General features: G+C 54.7%; 8 protein-coding genes across 8 annotated transcripts; 3 read left to right on the top strand and 5 right to left on the bottom strand.

Annotated features, from left to right (window-relative positions):
• Window positions 1-318: 318 nt before the first annotated feature.
• ATEG_02113 (TFIIH/NER complex subunit TFB4) lies at window positions 319-1,532 on the top strand (the record flags this gene model as incomplete). Its single annotated transcript, XM_001211291.1, has 2 exons — window positions 319-364; window positions 436-1,532. The coding sequence occupies 2 exons, from the start codon at window positions 319-321 to the stop codon at window positions 1,530-1,532; spliced, it is 1,143 nt and encodes a 380-aa protein (XP_001211291.1).
• Window positions 1,533-1,967: 435 nt separating this feature from the next.
• Window positions 1,968-3,777, bottom strand: ATEG_02114 (threonine aspartase 1; the record flags this gene model as incomplete). Its single annotated transcript, XM_001211292.1, has 7 exons — window positions 1,968-1,995; window positions 2,049-2,131; window positions 2,165-2,313; window positions 2,366-2,971; window positions 3,113-3,352; window positions 3,405-3,604; window positions 3,674-3,777. The coding sequence occupies 7 exons, from the start codon at window positions 3,775-3,777 to the stop codon at window positions 1,968-1,970; spliced, it is 1,410 nt and encodes a 469-aa protein (XP_001211292.1).
• Window positions 3,778-4,891: 1,114 nt separating this feature from the next.
• Window positions 4,892-6,439, top strand: ATEG_02115 (actin-related protein 3; the record flags this gene model as incomplete). Its single annotated transcript, XM_001211293.1, has 4 exons — window positions 4,892-4,929; window positions 4,998-5,020; window positions 5,101-5,456; window positions 5,540-6,439. The coding sequence occupies 4 exons, from the start codon at window positions 4,892-4,894 to the stop codon at window positions 6,437-6,439; spliced, it is 1,317 nt and encodes a 438-aa protein (XP_001211293.1).
• A 381-nt stretch (window positions 6,440-6,820) lies between these two features.
• ATEG_02116 (tRNA (uracil(54)-C(5))-methyltransferase) lies at window positions 6,821-8,428 on the bottom strand (the record flags this gene model as incomplete). The annotated part of the gene is made up of 1 exon (XM_001211294.1): window positions 6,821-8,428. One exon carries the CDS (start codon window positions 8,426-8,428, stop codon window positions 6,821-6,823), a length of 1,608 nt encoding a protein of 535 aa, XP_001211294.1.
• A 447-nt stretch (window positions 8,429-8,875) lies between these two features.
• On the top strand, window positions 8,876-10,166 carry ATEG_02117 (mitochondrial 37S ribosomal protein uS5m; the record flags this gene model as incomplete). The annotated part of the gene is made up of 2 exons (XM_001211295.1): window positions 8,876-9,899; window positions 9,949-10,166. 2 exons carry the CDS (start codon window positions 8,876-8,878, stop codon window positions 10,164-10,166), a joined length of 1,242 nt encoding a protein of 413 aa, XP_001211295.1.
• A 351-nt stretch (window positions 10,167-10,517) lies between these two features.
• Window positions 10,518-11,319, bottom strand: ATEG_02118 (DASH complex subunit DAD3 family protein; the record flags this gene model as incomplete). The annotated part of the gene is made up of 3 exons (XM_001211296.1): window positions 10,518-10,793; window positions 10,925-11,226; window positions 11,295-11,319. The coding sequence occupies 3 exons, from the start codon at window positions 11,317-11,319 to the stop codon at window positions 10,518-10,520; spliced, it is 603 nt and encodes a 200-aa protein (XP_001211296.1).
• Window positions 11,320-11,786: 467 nt separating this feature from the next.
• Window positions 11,787-13,768, bottom strand: ATEG_02119 (putative serine/threonine protein kinase (Nrc-2); the record flags this gene model as incomplete). Its single annotated transcript, XM_001211297.1, has 3 exons — window positions 11,787-12,132; window positions 12,188-12,869; window positions 12,922-13,768. 3 exons carry the CDS (start codon window positions 13,766-13,768, stop codon window positions 11,787-11,789), a joined length of 1,875 nt encoding a protein of 624 aa, XP_001211297.1.
• A 1,745-nt stretch (window positions 13,769-15,513) lies between these two features.
• On the bottom strand, window positions 15,514-17,589 carry ATEG_02120 (uncharacterized protein; the record flags this gene model as incomplete). Its single annotated transcript, XM_001211298.1, has 2 exons — window positions 15,514-15,601; window positions 15,656-17,589. The coding sequence occupies 2 exons, from the start codon at window positions 17,587-17,589 to the stop codon at window positions 15,514-15,516; spliced, it is 2,022 nt and encodes a 673-aa protein (XP_001211298.1).
• Between the last annotated feature and the right edge of the window lie 456 nt (window positions 17,590-18,045).

An 18,045-nucleotide genomic window follows, 5' to 3' on the forward strand; every position in this document is an offset into this window, starting at 1 on the left:
GGATAGTCCACGGGCGATCAAATCCAGGTTGGGAAGTATATTCGGAGCTCAGCTACATCACCATTTCTCTCTACTTCGTCCACTCATCGCCCCTCCGGTAGAGCCACAATCTTCACTGCAACGCCCAGTATTTGCAATCTCGACAATACCAGGGCGGAGAGGGGTGTCCACCGTCACCAGAAAGGATCTGTCGCATCCACCACCCCAGCTTCATGATGTTATGACCTGGTCCGACCTCTCTTTGAGCTTCTCTCTCGTGTCACAACAACAACTACCTATCCTTCGGGCCTCCTACCTCCGGATCTCACGAGGCACAGAATGAACGCCGTCGACGCAACCGAGCACTACGAAACCAGTGCCCACGGTGAGCTCATCCACGAACACTTCCACCCACCCACCCATCTATCGAATCCCTCTAACAAAACCAAACTGCAGACCGCGCCCCCTCCCTCCTAACCGTCATCCTCGACACAAACCCGCATGCCTGGGCGGTCCTCGAACCCTCCCTCCCGCTCTCCACCGCAATCGCCAACATCCTCGTCTTCCTCAACGCCCACCTCGCCTGTAACTACGCCAACGAAGTCGCCGTCGTCGCCTCGCACAGCCAAACCGCCACCTGGCTGTACCCGCGCGAGACCCGCCATGATACTACTATCGCTTCGGGCACAGACCGCGACGGCGACATCGCCATGAACGGCAGCGCGCCGGCCAGCCAGGTGAACAAGTACCGGCCGTTCCGGATCGTGGAGGAGCAGGTGACGCAGCATCTGCGCGAGCTGATGGAGGCGACGAGCGGGGCGGACGTGCAGGCCACGACGTCGACGATGATGGCGGGCGCGCTGACGCTCGCGCTGAGCCATATCAACCGGCGGAGTCTGGCGTGGTCGGAGGCGCACGGCGCGGACACGGCCGGGGATGGCGCGGGCGCGTCTGCTGGCGGTGGTGGCGGCGGGGGAAGCGGCGCAGGGGGCGCGGGGAGGGCCGGCGGAGCGGAAGGCCTGCAGTCGCGGATTCTGATCGTGTCGGTGAGCGGATCGAGCGACTCGGCGCACCAGTATATTCCCATGATGAATGGGATCTTTGCGTGTCAACGGCTGCATATCCCGATTGATGTGTGCAAGCTGAGCGGGGACGCGGTGTTCCTGCAGCAGGCGTCGGATGCGACGAAGGGGGTGTTTATGTCGTTGGCGGAACCGCGGGGGTTGCTACAGTATCTGATGATGGCGTTTTTGCCGGACCAGCGGTCGCGGAAACACCTTGTCTTGCCGACGCGGGTGGATGTGGACTTTCGCGCGGCGTGTTTCTGTCATCGGCGGGTCGTGGATGTCGGCTTTGTCTGCTCGATTTGTCTGAGCATCTTCTGCGAACCGCCGGAGAACGGGGACTGTCTAACCTGCGGGACGCATCTAGAAATGGGCGACTACGGTGCGAAGCCGGCGGTCGTGGCTCGGAAGAAGAAGAAAAAGAAGGCTCGTGCCAATGGGCCTTCGGGCACCGCTACGCCTACGCCGACGCCAACTCCGGGACCGTGAAGAGTGGTCACTATGAGGTCTACGATAGTCATGTCGCTGGAGTGTTCTTGTCCTCCGCGGCTACTATGCTGTGCACTTGCTCGCCTTTTGGATAGGCTCATTTCAAGGGTATCCGTCTATTGGCTGGTATCCTAGGTAGAAGAACAGCAAGAGTCTCACCGAGGCCCGTTGGATATTACAGTTGCCCAGTCCTCAATTGGGTAGGTAGTACACCAGAAACCGTCACCCTCCGCGATGCAGTATTTGTCGGCCAGAATCGACTCCCAACGCATTGAATTTGCAAAGGAGGTCCCTCTTGGAGCCCAAGGAAAATTGGATCACTATGCGGGTTGGACAAGGTTAGCATCAGGCGTTCACAGATTGGGGCTTGTGATATAGAGCTATAAATGCACGGAATGAAACAAAAGAACATGGTAACTCACTGTGATAAGTGGTCTACGAAGCAGTGCCACGCAGGTTGAATCTGTTGATATCAGACTGAGTACCTTGACAGTTGGTCATGTATGACCTCCATACCTTCTGTAGCGGTAGGCACGGCCGCCTTGCGCAATGCTACCGTTCCCATTACTGCGAGACATCACAGAAACTGGCTTTTTGTCCTTGATACCCATGGAAGCAAGCGCCTGACTTACAGTTAGTAATTGAGGTTTGGTGATAGAGATAGTACTTACGAAGGAATCCGTATTGTGCCCAAAGAAAAGGAACACCCCATCGATGGTCTTTTTGACGGACATAATTCCAATAGCACCATGGCAATGACTGTCTTTCACACCGGGGTGGCCTAGATGGAGTTAGCCCATTGCAGCATATGCATCGAGCGGAAACTGGCCTACCCATGAATTCGGACTCAATCATTGTCCTCATCGCGTCATCCTCGGTGGCCTCCTCGAATGTACCGTCTTCGCACTTTTTCTGACAGTAGTAAACGCGCGTGGAGCATACACTGGCCGCCATAGTGGTCGCAATGTGCTCACCGGTTCCTGAAGTGACTGTAGCGACGCAGGTCTTTTCAGGATCGTTGGGATCCACGGGGATCACTGTTGTGCCCACTCCCACCAGGGCAGCAGGTCCGATCCGTCCGCGATGTTTCATGCCGATACCGCCTGATGACGAGCCAGCGGCGATATTTCCTACGGAATCGATCGCAATTGCGCCGACAGTATCGCTGATTTGGTCCATTTCGAACTCAGACAAGAGGTCTTCAGGGTCGACATTTCTGTGGGTGTCCGAAGAGATATGGGCTCTTGACTCAGAATCCATACTGACAGTTGCGTGGGCTTCAGTGTCGTTAGCATTAGCAGACACATGCTGTGGGACAGGGATACCATCACTGCATTCCCCGTCTCTAGCCGTGACAAAACTAGGCATTGCATTGTATGGAAGAGGCGACGTGAGGATAGGATTCGGATTGCCAGCGCATACCACATCCGAGAAAGAATCTAGATTTTCAGTAGGAAGAGCAAGGGGCGAGCCAATAGGAAATTCATTCTGAGCACTCAAAGGCGATGCCAGAAGTTGAGCAGGATGGGCCCCTATTGGATGACGGAAATACGTCATGTACTGAGCGTTTTGATACTTACTCGGATCCTGTTGACGCTCTTTGAACTCGGCTTCTTCCAACTCAAGTCGCCAGCGGTGCCATCTTTCTTTCGCTGCAGGTGCAATCAGACCGTCATGTGGGAGCACCACTAGCCCATGTTCATAAGCAAAGTCTGTTGCCCCCTGGCCCACGAGGAAGTTTGGGGGAACTCTTTGCAACGACAATGGTTTAGATGAAGCATCAAGAGTGAGCCGAGCTAGTGAGATTGGATTTTTGACCTCTGCAGTAAAGTATTAGCTTCCGGGGTAGAACTACCTGAAAGACAGACTTACGGGCAACGGCACCCACAGCACCGCTCCGTCCAAGATGATTGACAATGGTAGCGTCACACTCCACCGCACCATCCAAAGTCATGTTGCTCCCATAACCGGCGTTAGTTATTTCGGCATCTTCGAGGACTATGATGGCCATTTCAACTGCTTCAACTGCAGACGCACCGGCCTTGAGTAGCGCCATGGCGGCTCGGGCGGCGCTGGAAGAGTCAGAAGTGAAAAAGAAAAGGTATGCAGCAGGAAGCTGCTTCAAGGAGGGGCTAACTTACTTTTCGCATGTTTCCAGATGAGCTTTCTCGTTGTTATGGCTGTGAAATCCGGCGCCCGCATGGACGAAAATCGCGGCGATGTCGTTGCCCTTCTGACGACTCATAGTGGCTATTGACTTGGAGATCTCACGGATTGCGAGAGGGAGGAACTGAAACAGTGGGATTCGCGAGCCCGAGAGGGATTGAGTTGAGCTTAGGTCCCACGAGGGTAGAGAAGACTAAATCTTCGACATAGGATTTGGTAGCCTGGGGCCCGTGGGGATGTCGTGCTCTTCTACTCTCACCCGAAAAGCAAGGGAGAGAAAAAGATGTAATAAAAAGAATGAATATTGAGAGGAAATACCCCTCCACGCTAATGAAGGAGGGTAGAGAGTGAGTGGTAGGATAGAGGGCGGCGCATGGTCTTGTTAGGGCGAAGGCGAGAAAGATGGAGAAGAAGCGAGGAGAAGAAGGGGAGAGGGTCTTTAGGAAAAGGATATTGTAAGAAAAAAAAAAAAAAAAAAATAAGAGGTAGAGGTTAGGGCATGTGGGAGAAGAACAAAGAATTGTGGTTCATGTACAGAGGAAACGCGTGTTTGACTGCAGTTCTTTCCATCAATTGGAGGTTTCGGAGGAAGAGGAGCGGTTGCCTCCTGGGTACTCGATGGAGAGTGAGGAGTCCCGGGGTTGGGAGAAGAGGGAGAGAATCACCGCGAGCAGGGTGAGAGAGAGGAGGGCATAATAACAGAAACGAGGAGCATAACAGGAGAGGAAGAGAAAGAAGATCAGGTATACATTGAGCAGAAGCTTGATTGATATCGATATAGATCTGGCTGAGTCAGGATCCCCACGTGATGGACATCATGTATCGTTATATTGGTCACATCGCCGTATTGCCCATAGAAACATGGCTGGAAGGGTCTGGTAATAATACCAAAGTTACCCCCCAATCCCTCTGCATACGTAACGGGGGGAGAGGTACCTAATCCACCCGCCATTCCTCCTACTGCTGCGAGGTACCTCATCTCCATCGCTATCAACTTGTCCGCCTTCCCTCCTCCCCTCCTCTTCCACCAACTCCCACGTTCTCCCGCAAAACCTCACCCTCCTACCTCTTCCTCTCTCCTTATTTCACTCAATTAACCCACTCCGCCGGTCGCTGGTTTTATCGCCGCGTGGGAGTAAAGGGGAAGTTATTAGTGTCTTGTGTCTGCGTGTCGTCCCCCGTCATCCTTCACCATGGCGGCCTCTCAAACCCCCGCCGTTGTCATGGACAAGTACGTCAGCCCACCCCTTAAAATTGTCGCATTCGTCGTGCATATAGCTTATCTGAATCTGTCTCTAGCGGAACGGGTTACTCCAAGCTTGGTGAGTTCAATCCCCAATCGCCCGTTTTGCACCTACTACCCCCTCCCCTCATTTGACGCCTTAGGCTGACAGGCGGCAAGGTTTCGCTGGTAACGACTCGCCCTCGTTCGTCTTCCCTACCGCAATTGCAACCAAGTCTGGCGCCGGAAGCACGGGAAGCTCTGGAAGACCCCCTGTTGCCAACAAGCCGTCGTTCCTGGGGGGAGGTGGTGGGGCGAGCTCGCACCTGTCAGCGAAGCGTGGTACGGAGGACCTGGATTTCTTCATCGGAGATGAGGCTCTCGCTGCTGCCAGCGGACCTGGTTATGGCATCAACTACCCCATTCGCCATGGTCAGATCGAGAACTGGGATTCCATGGAACGCTTCTGGTCGAACTCGATCTTCAAGTACCTCCGCGTCGAGCCTGAAGACCATTACTTCCTTCTCACCGAGCCGGTAAGATGAGACGTCCTCGCATTCTCACCAGTCGTTTCTCGACGAATTATCCAGTATGTGCTAATCTGTATGTGGGCAAACAGCCGTTGAACCCTCCCGAGAACCGTGAGAACACCGCCGAGATCATGTTTGAGTCCTTCAACTGCGCCGGTCTCTACATTGCGGTCCAAGCCGTGCTTGCCCTCGCTGCCTCCTGGACTTCCTCCAAAGTGACCGACCGCTCCCTGACCGGAACGGTCATCGATTCCGGTGACGGTGTCACCCATGTCATCCCCGTCGCCGAAGGCTACGTCATCGGCTCCTCCATCAAGAGCATACCCATTGCCGGTCGAGACATCACATATTTCGTACAGAGCCTGCTCCGTGACCGTGGTGAGCCCGATAGCAGCCTGAAGACCGCGGAGAAGGTAAAGGAGGAATATTGCTACGTGTGTCCCGACATTGTGAAGGAGTTCGCCCGTTATGACCGTGAGCCGGATCGTTTCCTCAAGCACACCGTGACCTCGCCCAACGGCCGCACCGTGAACATCGACGTTGGATACGAACGGTTCCTTGCCCCCGAGATTTTCTTCAACCCCGAGATCTACTCCTCCGACTTCCTGACTCCCCTGCCCAACGTTGTCGACGGCGTCATCCAGTCCTCTCCCATCGACGTGCGTCGGGGTCTCTACAAGAACATCGTCCTGTCCGGAGGATCTACACTATACAAAGACTTTGGCCGGCGCTTACAGCGTGATATCCGACACCTGGTGGACGCCCGAATTCGCGCCTCCGAGGCACGCAGCGGTGGAGCTCGGAGCGGTGGCCTGGACGTGGCGGTTGTGACACACAAGAGACAACGGCACGGTCCCTGGTTCGGAGGAAGCTTGTTGGGTCAGACGCCCGAGTTCCGCAGCTACTGCCACACCAAGGCCGAGTACGATGAGATTGGTCCTAGCATTGTGCGGAGATTTGCTCTCCTTGGTGGACCCGGCAGTTCGTAGGGAAGAAAGTGATCGAGCCATCTGTTTGTTAGTAGCTGGTTATCTGTCTATAGTGTTCTACTCATTTCCTTTTTCCGTTTCTCATGACTGTTCAGAATCTCGACCGATAGTGCCGCCACGGGTCTCTTCTCTATTCGGGTAGACTAGAAGGAGTAGGGGTATTTGATTATGACGAGTTTGTTTGTTCTGCTACTTGGTCACAGAAAAGAAACCTGGCGTGTTTAACTTGGTCCTTGAATGTATATATTCGCATGGGAATCAACGTCTACCCAAGTTCCTCACACTTCTATTTTATGTCCCGAACGCCAACGCCCGCCGGGGAACCGAAACTAGGATATAATGATGATAGATGGAACGAGTGTCACTGCTCAATGGCGAAAATCATGCTTGAGGGAACGTCGTCTTGTTGAGGATAGCAACGCCCTCCACATGACCAGTCTGGGGGAAGAAATCGAACCCGCGGATACTCTCGATCTCATACCGGATGTTCTTCTGGGCGTCGCCCTGCACCATGACGGCCACATCGCGCGCCTGCGTATGCACGTTACAACTCACGTAGACGACGCGACGCGGACCAAAGGACAGCAGCTGGCGGAGGAAGTCGTCGCTGCAGCCCTTGCGGGGCGGATCAATGACCAGCAGCGTCTGCTCCGCGGGATAGGGGACGTCCTTGAACAGGGTGGCAGCATCGGCAGCGGCGAAACCGGTGTTGGGCAGGGAGTTGGCGCGGGCGTTATCGCGGGCTGATACGATGGATTGTTCGGCGACGTCGACGCCCAGACTGGAGCGGAAGAGCGGCGAGAGGGTGATGGTGAACAGGCCGGAGCCGGAGTAAGCGTCGAGGAGGTATTTGATGGGTTTGGGGTCGTCTTGGTTATCCTTTGGCAGGGCGTGTTGGCGGATGTATTCGGTGAAGCCGGAGAGGATGGAGTTGTTATTCTGGAAGAAGGCGCCGGCCTTGTTGGTGAAGACGTAGTTGTCGATGTACTCGACGGAGGTGGCGTTGGAGTCGGTGACGCAGCGCTTCTCCTCGGTGTACTTGTCGTGCTCGGTGCGGATGACATCGCCGGACTCCTTGCCTGGTCCGTTCTCGGGGAGAGTTGGTTGGGGGATTGTGATGTCGACGCCGTCCTTGGGGGTGCGAAGGGTGGATTCGCGCATTAGCAACGTGGCGCCCTTTTTGTACGAGTTGATGTTCTCGGCGACTCTCTTCCGTTCACTCTTCAGGCCGCGGCGCACGATGTCCGTGCCCAATGGACAGTCCTCGATGTCCAGATCCGTACGTCGGTTCTTGTATGTGAAGCCGATGGCCGGCACCTCGGTGACCGGGCCGGAGGGAGCCTTCTTCTTCCCTCTGCCGCTGCCGCCGGGGGCAGCAAAGTGCGGCGTCAACTTCGTGCGGTATCCGTATTGCATCGGGGAGGGGAAGGTGTCGCCAATGGCGGGGACGAGCTCTGGAATGAGGCCGGAGAAGTTGGCGTAGGCTTTCTCGACGATGCGCTTCTTGTGCGCCAGCTGGTCCTCGTAGGACATCATCTGCAGCTGGCAGCCAGAACACTTTCCAAAGTACTGGCATCCAATGCCGGCGTCGTTGCGCTGCGGGCCCGGTTCGATGACTTTGAGAAAGTCCGTCAGACTGTACGATAGTTGAGGGAAATGCCGCACGACTTTGACCAGCACTTTGTCTCCGGGGACGGTGAAGGGAACGACGTAGATGTGGTCGCCCGCTTCAGACAGCGCGAGTCCATCTCCAGTGGAGGACAGCTCCGCGACCTTGACTTCAATCTCGGTGAAGGTCTCCGGTAAGGTTGGCGTATCAGTTTCATCGGGCGAGTCTGCGCGAACCTCGCTCTCCGGTTGATTCTTCCGGAGAAGCTTGTCGATATCGGCTTGGAGGACCTCGTCAAATCCACTGTTCTTCGCGCGGTCGGCCTTGGACTTCTTGCGCCGCTTCACCGTGTGGTCGGGTTTCTTGGGAGCGTTCTGCATGCTTGTGGAGTGAAAATGCGCGCTGCGCTGCAGCGGCGGAGAGAGCAAATTGAGGCGGAGGCGCGCAGTCTGCTGTGGAATAGAGAACCAGATCTTGGAGGAGACAGGACGGAGAGACCTAAAAGCGAACATATATGTGAATCGACCCGGCACCAGAGGGAGAAGAGAGCAGGAGTGATTGAATGAAGGGAAAAAAAGTGGACGAGCATGGATTACTATGGGCAAAAAGACGGGCGGGGATTGGTCGACCCGGGGCGCTGAGAAATTTCGCCGGGCTTTTCCCTTCTGGGAACGTTTGCAACTTCTGCCATCCAAACTCTCCCCGTTCACCTTCTCCGCCGTCGACTTCCCACTACCCCCAATTCCCCTCCTCTCCCTCTCCCACCCTCTACGAACAGCTCTCGCGTGGCCTCTGCTGGCCAGAGAGCTTCTCCCGTTCTCTTCACCATGAGTCTCGCCCGGCCGGCCAGATGCCTGTTCTGCAGCTTTACTCGGGCTGCAGCCCCGACAGGCGCTCGCGTGCCTCGACGCCAATTCCACGCCTCACCCGCGCAATTGTCGAACCGGAAACCGAAATTCCCCAATGTCAAGGCCGAGAACATGCGGACGCTCGATCAGATCGCGCGTGAGATGAAACCCGACGACTTCAAGCCGTACACGGAGGAAGAGAAGGCCGCCCTGAAGGAGGAGTACACACCGGAGCAGCTGGCAGCCATTGAGGCCGGCGAGGCCGCCATCGACCCCAAGGACCTGGCAGAGCAGTTTTCCATCCGTCGGGATCCGATGAAGCTGCACTACCTGGACGATCTGTCGACGATCGAGCCGGGCGTGGACAAGCACGTCAAGGCGCCCAAGTCCAATTCCGACTACCATGCCACCCTGAAGACCGAGGAGGACTTTGTTGACGACTTCGCCCGATTCTTTGCCGAGATGCCGGAAAACGCGAATGCCGGTGACTGGGTGCGCTTCCTCGAGAAGACCCGTGTCACTGTGGGCAAGGAAGAGAACGAACTCAACCCGCACAGCGCCCTGGTGCCCGATCTGTTCGCCCCCGGTGAGACGCTTACCTCGAACGGACCGCCGCCCAAGGTGTTCGCGGAGGAGGACCCCAAGGCCCGCGAGTCGGAGGAGATGACCGATGCGCTCAAGCGGCTGCTTCAGTCGACGGGGTACACGACGGACGAGATCCGGTCGCTGAAGACGAAGACGCTCGTCTCTCACTCGGTCGTCAACCAGACCCGTCTTGGTAAGGTCCGTCGGATGTACTGTTTGTCGATCGCCGGCAACGGAAACGGTCTCTTGGGTATCGGCGAAGCCAAGTCTGAGGAATCCACGGATGCCGTGACACAGTCCAAGTACCGTGCCATCCGCAGCATGCAGCCCATCCCGCGGTACGAGAACCGCACTATCTTCGGCGATGTCCAGGGCAAGGTTGGCGCCGTCGAGCTGCAGTTGATGACCCGTCCCCCAGGTATGTGTGCATTGAATTGAGATGTCCTGAAAATGTACTGACCGCTTAGGCTTCGGACTGCGTTGCCAGCATCTGATCTTCGAGATGTGCCGCGCAGCGGGCATCCACGATCTCGCCGCGCGGGTCAACCGCTCCCGGAACCCCATGAACACAGTGAAAGCGGCTTACGAGGCGCTGATGAGCCAGCGGAACCCGGAGGACATTGCCCGTGCCCGTGGCAAGAAGTTGGTCGACGTGCGCAAGGTGTACTACTCTGGCCGCGCTTAGATACCCACGAATCGTATGCCAGGCTTTGTTGGCTGGAATGCTATCTGGTGATCTTTTCGGTTTGTCGCATGGAGCGAAGCATGATCCAGACCCTGGACAGTGCTCTCACGCATAGAAAAGACTGTACGAGTATGGCCTGCGGCATGGGATGGGTCTCATGTCTGGATTTCTTTGCGTTATGGCGGTGTATATAATTCTGGCTTTGGTTGTTTAGTGTACTCTGACATGTATTTGTATTGCAGGTTGATCTATTTCCTCACATGAAACAATGACAAAAAAAAACAAGGGTATATCCATCCAGACCGACGTAGGCGACATAAAAAGCACCAGAAAACCATACAAACAAAACACTCAAGCAAACCGCCCCGTAAAACTGACATCCCCCTCATCCATCACCCCCTGATCCGGATAATCCATCCCCTCCTGCTGTTCCTGGTCCTGCTGCTGCTGGTGTTGTTGTTGCTGCTGCTCCTCGCTCTCATTAAAGATCTGCTGCTGCAACACAATACTGTACACACTCGCTTTCAGCAGCGTACACACGGTCGCCGTCTTGCGCTCGAGCACCCGCAGTCCATCCAGGGTCAGCGACGAGGGATCGCCCGAGAGATCCGCCAATTTCTGCGACAACTAATGGGGACGGAACGGACGTTAGCCTGTCTGCGTCTTGATCTCGGAGGGGGTTCGACACCGGTTGTTGGCTGGGACAGTTGGAGCTGGAAGATAATAGACGGTGGGGCAATCGCTCGCTGGAGAGGTACCTTGTTCACGTTGCCGAGCAGGCGGGAGTATTCGTCGAGGACTTCTTGCTCGAGGTCGGAGACGAGCGGGTTGGACGCGCGGAGGAGAGGGTTCTCGGAGGAGGATTCCCGGGCGGGAGGCGGGGTCGTGGGGTCGTGGTCCATGAGTGTATGTGTCGATGCGGTTCGAGATGGAGGGTTGGCGAAGGTTGTGAGTGTGGTAGGTGTATGGAGAGTGGAGGACAGGAGTGGGCGAGGTGTTTGGTGGTTGTTGTGGTTGGGTTGAAAGGTGTTCGCGTTGTTTGGGTCGGTGTATCCATCCGCTCATATTCAACGGTAGGTAGTTTTGAGACTCGACTAATTACACAACTGAGAATCAGACACTACATACACTGCGTCGCTACAATTACACACATGTTTACGAGTCAAAATGTGATCTCGCCATTGCTCTAAGGCTCCGGGCCCATATCCAGAAACAAAACGCAAAACCTCCAGGTCAACGCAAGCTTCGAATCATTTTGTTGAACGCGAATCGGACACGAAATATCAAGGACTGTCTGCTGTAGAACCGAAATCGTAACGCCGTACTCTGCAATGATGGTGACACGAACGTGCGTGGATGAGACGAGAAAAACACAATTTATACCGCTCCCAAGAGTCAATGAAAAAAGCACAGAACCGAAAAGTATCCCATATACGGCAGAAAACATGCGCATAAATCAACAGCCGCCCGCTGAGGATGAAAAAAGAGGAGTCGTCAAAGCTCTAGGCACCGTACGCCGTGAAAAAGTTGCAAGATACAAAGCTCTCATGCATCGTCAGAAAATCGCATAACGGAGCGATGTTATGTCATGGAAGAAGCGTTGAACGTCCTAAGGGGGGATCACATATCCCCATCGTGATGGAGAGTGACGCTGTTGAATTCCTCGAATGGATCATTGATCTCGCCATTCGGCGTCGTGAGGCCCGAATTCAATGGAACACCCTTCAACTTGGCGGTATTGGTGCCTCCAATGTCGACGCTTGCGCTCTCTTTCACGTTGCGGAAATTGAGGGTATCAGTGCCGCGGCTTTGATGGGGAATCATAGGTGGCTTCATATGGCGGATAAGAGCCCATTGAGTCTGGCGGAAGAAAGGATGGGTTTTCACGTCCGAGGCGCCAGCTCGGGCCCCAAGACGCTTCAATTCGTCTTTGATCAGCAACTTGCGGATTAATGACTTGCAAATGCTACACCCCCATCGTTAGCGATCATAGTGCAGAAGCCCAGAATCGGAAAACTTACTTGGAAATTTGCTGCGCCCCTGCGTGCTCAGGGAATTGGACCTCATCGCGAAGAATATTTCCGAAAGTTGCATTGCGGTTCTTGCCCTTGAATGGCGTGGTTCCGTAAAGCATCTCGTAGATCAAGATACCCAGCGTCCACCAGTCGACCGCGCTAGTATGACCACAGCCTTTGATCACCTCCGGAGCGATGTACTCTTCCGTGCCCACGAACGAGTTGGTCCGAAAATCGGCGATGCAGGATTTGGTATCGATGGTGGGGAGAGAGGTGGTAGAGTTCCCGCTTCGTGCAGGGATCATTGTAGGGGCACCGCCCGGCCCCGACTGCTTGGAAAGGTCAAAGTCCGACAGCATGATATGGCCCGACTGGTGCAGAAGGATGTTCTCCGGCTTCAGATCACGGTAAATAAAGCCCATTAGGTGCAGATACTCCAGAGCCGCCGTGACTTCAGCAGCATAAAAGCGAGCCGCGTCTTCAGAGATGCACTTCCCTGGGCGCGTCTGGAGGGCACGGAAGAATTCTCCTCCACTGCAGTATTCCATGCAGAGGTAGAGATAATCTTCGGATTGGAAAGAATGGTAGAGGGTGACGATGAACGGGTGGTTGCTGGTGGCAAGGATCTCCTGTTCGGCCAAGGCTCTCTTGATCTTGTTTCGCTTGATCATCTCCTTCTTACTCAGGACTGCGACAATTAGCATGGATTCTTGACAATCTGTCATCCGACTGCAACGTACCCTTCATAGCATACAAGCGACTGGACTTCTTCTCCCGGACGAGGTAGACCTTTCCCACATCACCCTTGCCAATCAGTTTGATCTTATCAAAACTGCTGGGGCCGACTTCGACATTGCGGATCTTAATCGAGTTGGAGCTGTACGTTCTCCGGAACGCGACCGAATTCCGAATTTGACCGGGACTGGGCAGTTTGCCATCCGGGCCAGGCTTGGGAACAGCGAGGCCGGGGGCATCATTCTCGCTGACGAGACTGACCTGAGATTCCACGGCACTGGACTGTTCGATCAAGGGCTCTTTGCCCAGGTCGGCGGTCTGCGGTCGCTCATCAGACTGGCCACGGGCGAACAGCCCTTGGGCATTGGGCGCAGACGCGACTCGACGCAGTTTCCGGGCGAGCTCCTCCTTGTTGGCGGTGGTGGCCTGCTCGGTTGCCGAGACGCCGTCGACCTGGAGTTCGGGAGTGTCCGGGGGCGAGGAAGGGACGGAGCCATCGTTGCGATGTTGTAAGGCCGGCTGACCTTGATGGACGAAATAGGGGTTTGCAGTGGCAGTGGGGGAGACGCCTTCATCGAGAGGGTTCCCCTCGCTGGCGACGGTGGTAGATCGATTACGACCGATGGTAGGGAGAAATCGGGATTGTCTGAAGGTGGACTTGGATTCGACGGAGGGGGTGTGTTGCGAGGAGCTATGAGAGGAGTTGCTGCCGGAACTGTTGATGCGAAAGAAGTTCTTGATCTTCGTGGGGAAATGGCTGGACTCGTTGGGATGCTTCTTGGAGAGACCGGGGAAGTTCCCCCGTTTCTCATTCGTCACGGAGGACGGGCTGGAGGCGAAGAGCTGGGTCATCCCGGCGAGGGGAGCAGGCGGATAATTTACCCACGAGCAAGACGGCGAGTTGAGGTCGGGGGATGTAGGAACGAGTGGGTTATCGGAGGAGGAATTGTAGGCTGCAAGGAAGGGGCCCAGAAGGGTGGGGAGGGAAGAGGCCACTTCAGTAAGGCCAGGGGAGGGGGGAAGAGAGAGGGGAGGAAACGAAAGGCGATGGGACGGTTGAAAAAGAGAGAAAAGGGTCAAATGGGAGGCCCCATAGAGGTCAGAGGGAGGATGGGGGACGGGGGGAGAGACGGAGATGAGATAAGTGTTGGAGATGAGGTGAGTCTGGAGAAGCGAGAAGGGCGTCTCGGAGAGCGAGAGAGGAAGAGAGAGGAAGACGGCGCGGTGGAGAAAGACGTGGAGGGAATTCCAATCAATCCAGCGATCAGTCAATTGTCTGTCAATCCTCAATGGGGCTTAGTCACTCTGCCAAAAGCGGTCCTGTCACCACTACCACCACCACCACAGAAAAGAATGTTCTCCCGTTTCGCCGCAAGGGGTTCTTTGATTATGTTCTTACGAGTCCTCCGTAGGATGAAGACAAACTTCTCAGTAGTCAACAGGGGCCGCCACGTTCTCCAAGTGGACCCTTATCCAAGTCGGTCTCGAAGTCTCTGTTTCTGGGGTGGCGAGTCACCTCCATGGTTTACAGTAGTTACAGAGTACTCCGTAGGTTGACGGTGGGGGAGACTAGTGATCATCCATGGATAGTGGCAGGGTGCCATTACTAATGGGGCAAATAGCCTTTTTCTTCCAGAACAGGAACTAAATCTTATCGAACGGCCGATATAGACATGGACAAGGTCACAAGACACACATAGGAGTACTTACATAGGGTTCCATAGAACCTGGGATAGGATTATGAATGGTAGATAGGCAACCCATGGCATGCCGAGATATTTACGCGCGTCATTGAGTCAGGCCTTCTTGGCACTATATATATCCTCTCATCCTGCTCATAGCGGGACACTCCCTCGATAGCTGGCAAAACCATGATGCAAACAAGAAATACTATTGAGAAACTAAAGGCCTCGATACATGAATAACAACTCCATGATCCCAACCACCTAACTATATCCCTCTGTGGATCGCCCACCCATAGTGATAAACTCCCGACCAGAAGAATGGCGTCAACGAAGGTACAAAATAAGGCCTGACAAACGGGGCCAACCACTCGTATCCGATCACACAGGGGAATATCACGAAACAAAGACACTCAACATCAACTCCCAGCTCTGATCTCCCAATCTCCATACTTCCAACAGTAACATTGAACAAAGACTCTGTCATAATCCTCACCCACAAGCAGCGACCCCCACCCTCAAGGCCGATACCACAGTCGTTTGCCCTGCGGTTTCTTCGAAGATTGGAACGCGCCATGTGTGGCTGTTTTGGAGTCGAGGCATGCGTGTGCATTGACTCTTTGCGACACGGCTAGCGCCGGCGTCTTTTGAGACACATGGGAATGGCCTTTCTGAAAAGGCTGCGGTAAGAATAACGAGTATACTGGTTTCGAGCCGTCTCCATCAGAGCCCTTGCTAACGTCATAAACGGGATGATGGACACTTGGTCTACTGGGGGAATTGTCCGCCAACGGCCCTTGCCAACTGGCTGTAGAAGGAAGCTGCACTCTCGGGGACTTGATCGATGCGATAGATGCAAAGCTCGATTCGCGCGGTCTGGGCGACGAACAATTAATCCAGTACTTGAAGCCTTGCTCAGGGTTGGTTATACCTCTCCCATGACCCAGAATCATCGACGCCTTTGCTTCCACTCCGCAAGGCTTCACTTCCAGGCTGGCGGATACTGTTGCCATTGTTGCGGTTAGCAATATATGTGAGTTACAGACACAAGACTTACTCGGTCTCATGAAGTGTGGCCCATGAATCGGTTGTGGACACACACGAGGAAGACATATTGCCATCGGCTTCTGCGTCTTTGCGGGGCATACACTTATGCGTGCTACTATGTTCTCGTGGGTAGAATTCTGATGCCCAGGGTCTCCTTCCGTGTCTCATCAGGTGTAGATTCGACTCAATGTTATCGCTTGCTCCTCTAGTGGCGCCTGCAGCCACCATCGATGGGTAAACCATGGTGCCTTGACCTGATATCGGTTGACATGGTCTCCTGGATTCCTCCTGCCTTCGCCTCAAAAGTTCACTAGTGGCGCTAGACAGCTCTCTAAGCAGTCCATCAAGCTTTTCGCCCCGCTTGTTGGCTTCCTCAATTCGATGATATATCTGTTGAAGCTCCAATGGAGAGGACCTGGCCGGCGTCGCCCATCGGTTGTCATCAGGGGCTGCGCTCTCGGTCGCATCTTCACCCGTCGATGCTTGTAGGCCAGTCTCGACTGGACCGTGTGGAATGTTCACTGAGAGACTTTGCTGCGGCCGGGGTCTCTGATTGTGCCGGTTTGCCGCAGCTGTCTCCTCTTGAGCATCACTCGAGTAGTATGCCGAGTTGTCAGCATTCTGCACTGGAAATGTGCCTCCCGTTGAGTCAATTGATGGAAAGAATTCTGGAAAAGTGTTAGGGAAAGGAGGCGCAGGTATGGACTGCATTCCGTAAATGAGATTTGGCACTAGTGTCCGGGGTCCCACAAGATGCGTATAGGGATTGCCCATGGGCGTAGGGGTGCCCACTGCTGCTGACGCTGTCGAGTCACAAATGCCCCATTTTGTCATATCAAGGCTTTGCTCTAGCTGCTCAATATAGAGCCGCAATACATCCAACTCCCTCACTAAGCTTTTCCGCTGCTCAACCAGCAACGTTTTTGATTGCCCGTCTATATCCCAGGCGTTGAGCGCCATGTGTCTATCAATGCGGCTTAACTGAGCAGACAAAATATCATATTGTCCTCGGACTTCTTTTAGACGGCTCTGGTAAGGGTTCTCTCGGTAAGCAGCTGGGTGAACGTGGGGCTGACTGAATGCTGGCAGTGGACCGCCGGCTTGCCATTGCCACTGAGGTCCGAGACAAGCACGCGTATCGAAACCAGATGAGAATTGACCACAGCTCGATGCTGAGCCCGCAGATATGCTACCGGAAGCCGCGCCTTCGGAAAATCGGGGAACAGAGGTCGGTTGTTGAATGCGCGTTTGGCCGGCAGTTATAAATTCCTGAGCCGGCATAGGCGGATAACAGGCTGGGAAGCAAGACCCTGCGTCTATCCCCGCACCATATGCTGAGTAGTATGGTGGTAGCGGTCCGTCGGCGTTGAATGGAAGCTGGCTGGTGTTGTAGGAGAAAGGAACCGCATCCTGTTGCAGAAACGCTCCAGTGTTGGTTGCGGCTGGTGGAAACAAGCCAGGCATACCAAATGCGTTGGTATAAGTTTCCGATCCCTGCACCAAGGATGACCTCGCAAGATTCGGAAGCAGACGGACTGATCGAGAGGGCGTCGAACCAGCTGGCCCAGGGCCGACTTCCACTGTCTGCGTATCTTCGCTCTCAAGCTTACTGCCACGGTCATCATCACGAGTTACAATCGTTAGATCATCACCCTCGTCACAATCACCGTCGGTGCGCTTCCGGAGTGTTAATCTGAATTTTGGCACCGGAGTCTGTGGCTCCATCGGGACGATCCGGCCACCAGCCGTGACACGCTGGTGTTTAGGAGACGTGTGCTCTTTCAGGAACCGAGCAAACCCAGAGTTCGTTTGCGCGAGGGTCGAATGAGGAGGGTCATTTGGCGGACGCAGAGGCTGTAAGCCACCAGCGAGTATATCCTCACTCTGGTGAGAGAAACTGGACGGTTTTCTTCTATTGACGGGCTCTTCGACCAAGGTGCGCATTGGAGGCCTGTGTTGACGGAGCAGATTGCCTGAAGAATGGAAATGTTAGTCTTGTACTGAAGTCTAGGTCAACAACCTTGAAGGGTATACAAAACACGTACTGTTCAGCGCTTGTACAGCCAACCTGCCGACATCAAAGTGGGCTTGATGGCGCAAGGCCAGAAGGGTCGAGATATCATACTTGGGCATCTTGAGAAAGCCGAAACCGGCGCCGGAACCGGGAGTGAATTGAGTGTTTACGGAGGAGAAGATGAGGGATGTGTTAATAGGAGCAGACGCGAGATGTTGGAGAGTGAGCATGTGTGGTCACCGTGATTCGGGAAAGAAGACAACTGGAAGGCCCCCGACCTCGATCACATGGAAAGAGCTCTCGAAAGCGAGATCACAGTGAAGGCAAGTACCTGTACCTGCTTTCATCACTTCGGGCTTACTATACTGGCTCTCAAGCAACTCAAA

The sequence above is a fragment of the Aspergillus terreus genome, genomic scaffold (assembly GCF_000149615.1).
Source record: "Aspergillus terreus NIH2624 scaffold_3 genomic scaffold, whole genome shotgun sequence".
Classification (NCBI taxonomy): Eukaryota; Fungi; Ascomycota; class Eurotiomycetes; order Eurotiales; family Aspergillaceae; genus Aspergillus; species Aspergillus terreus.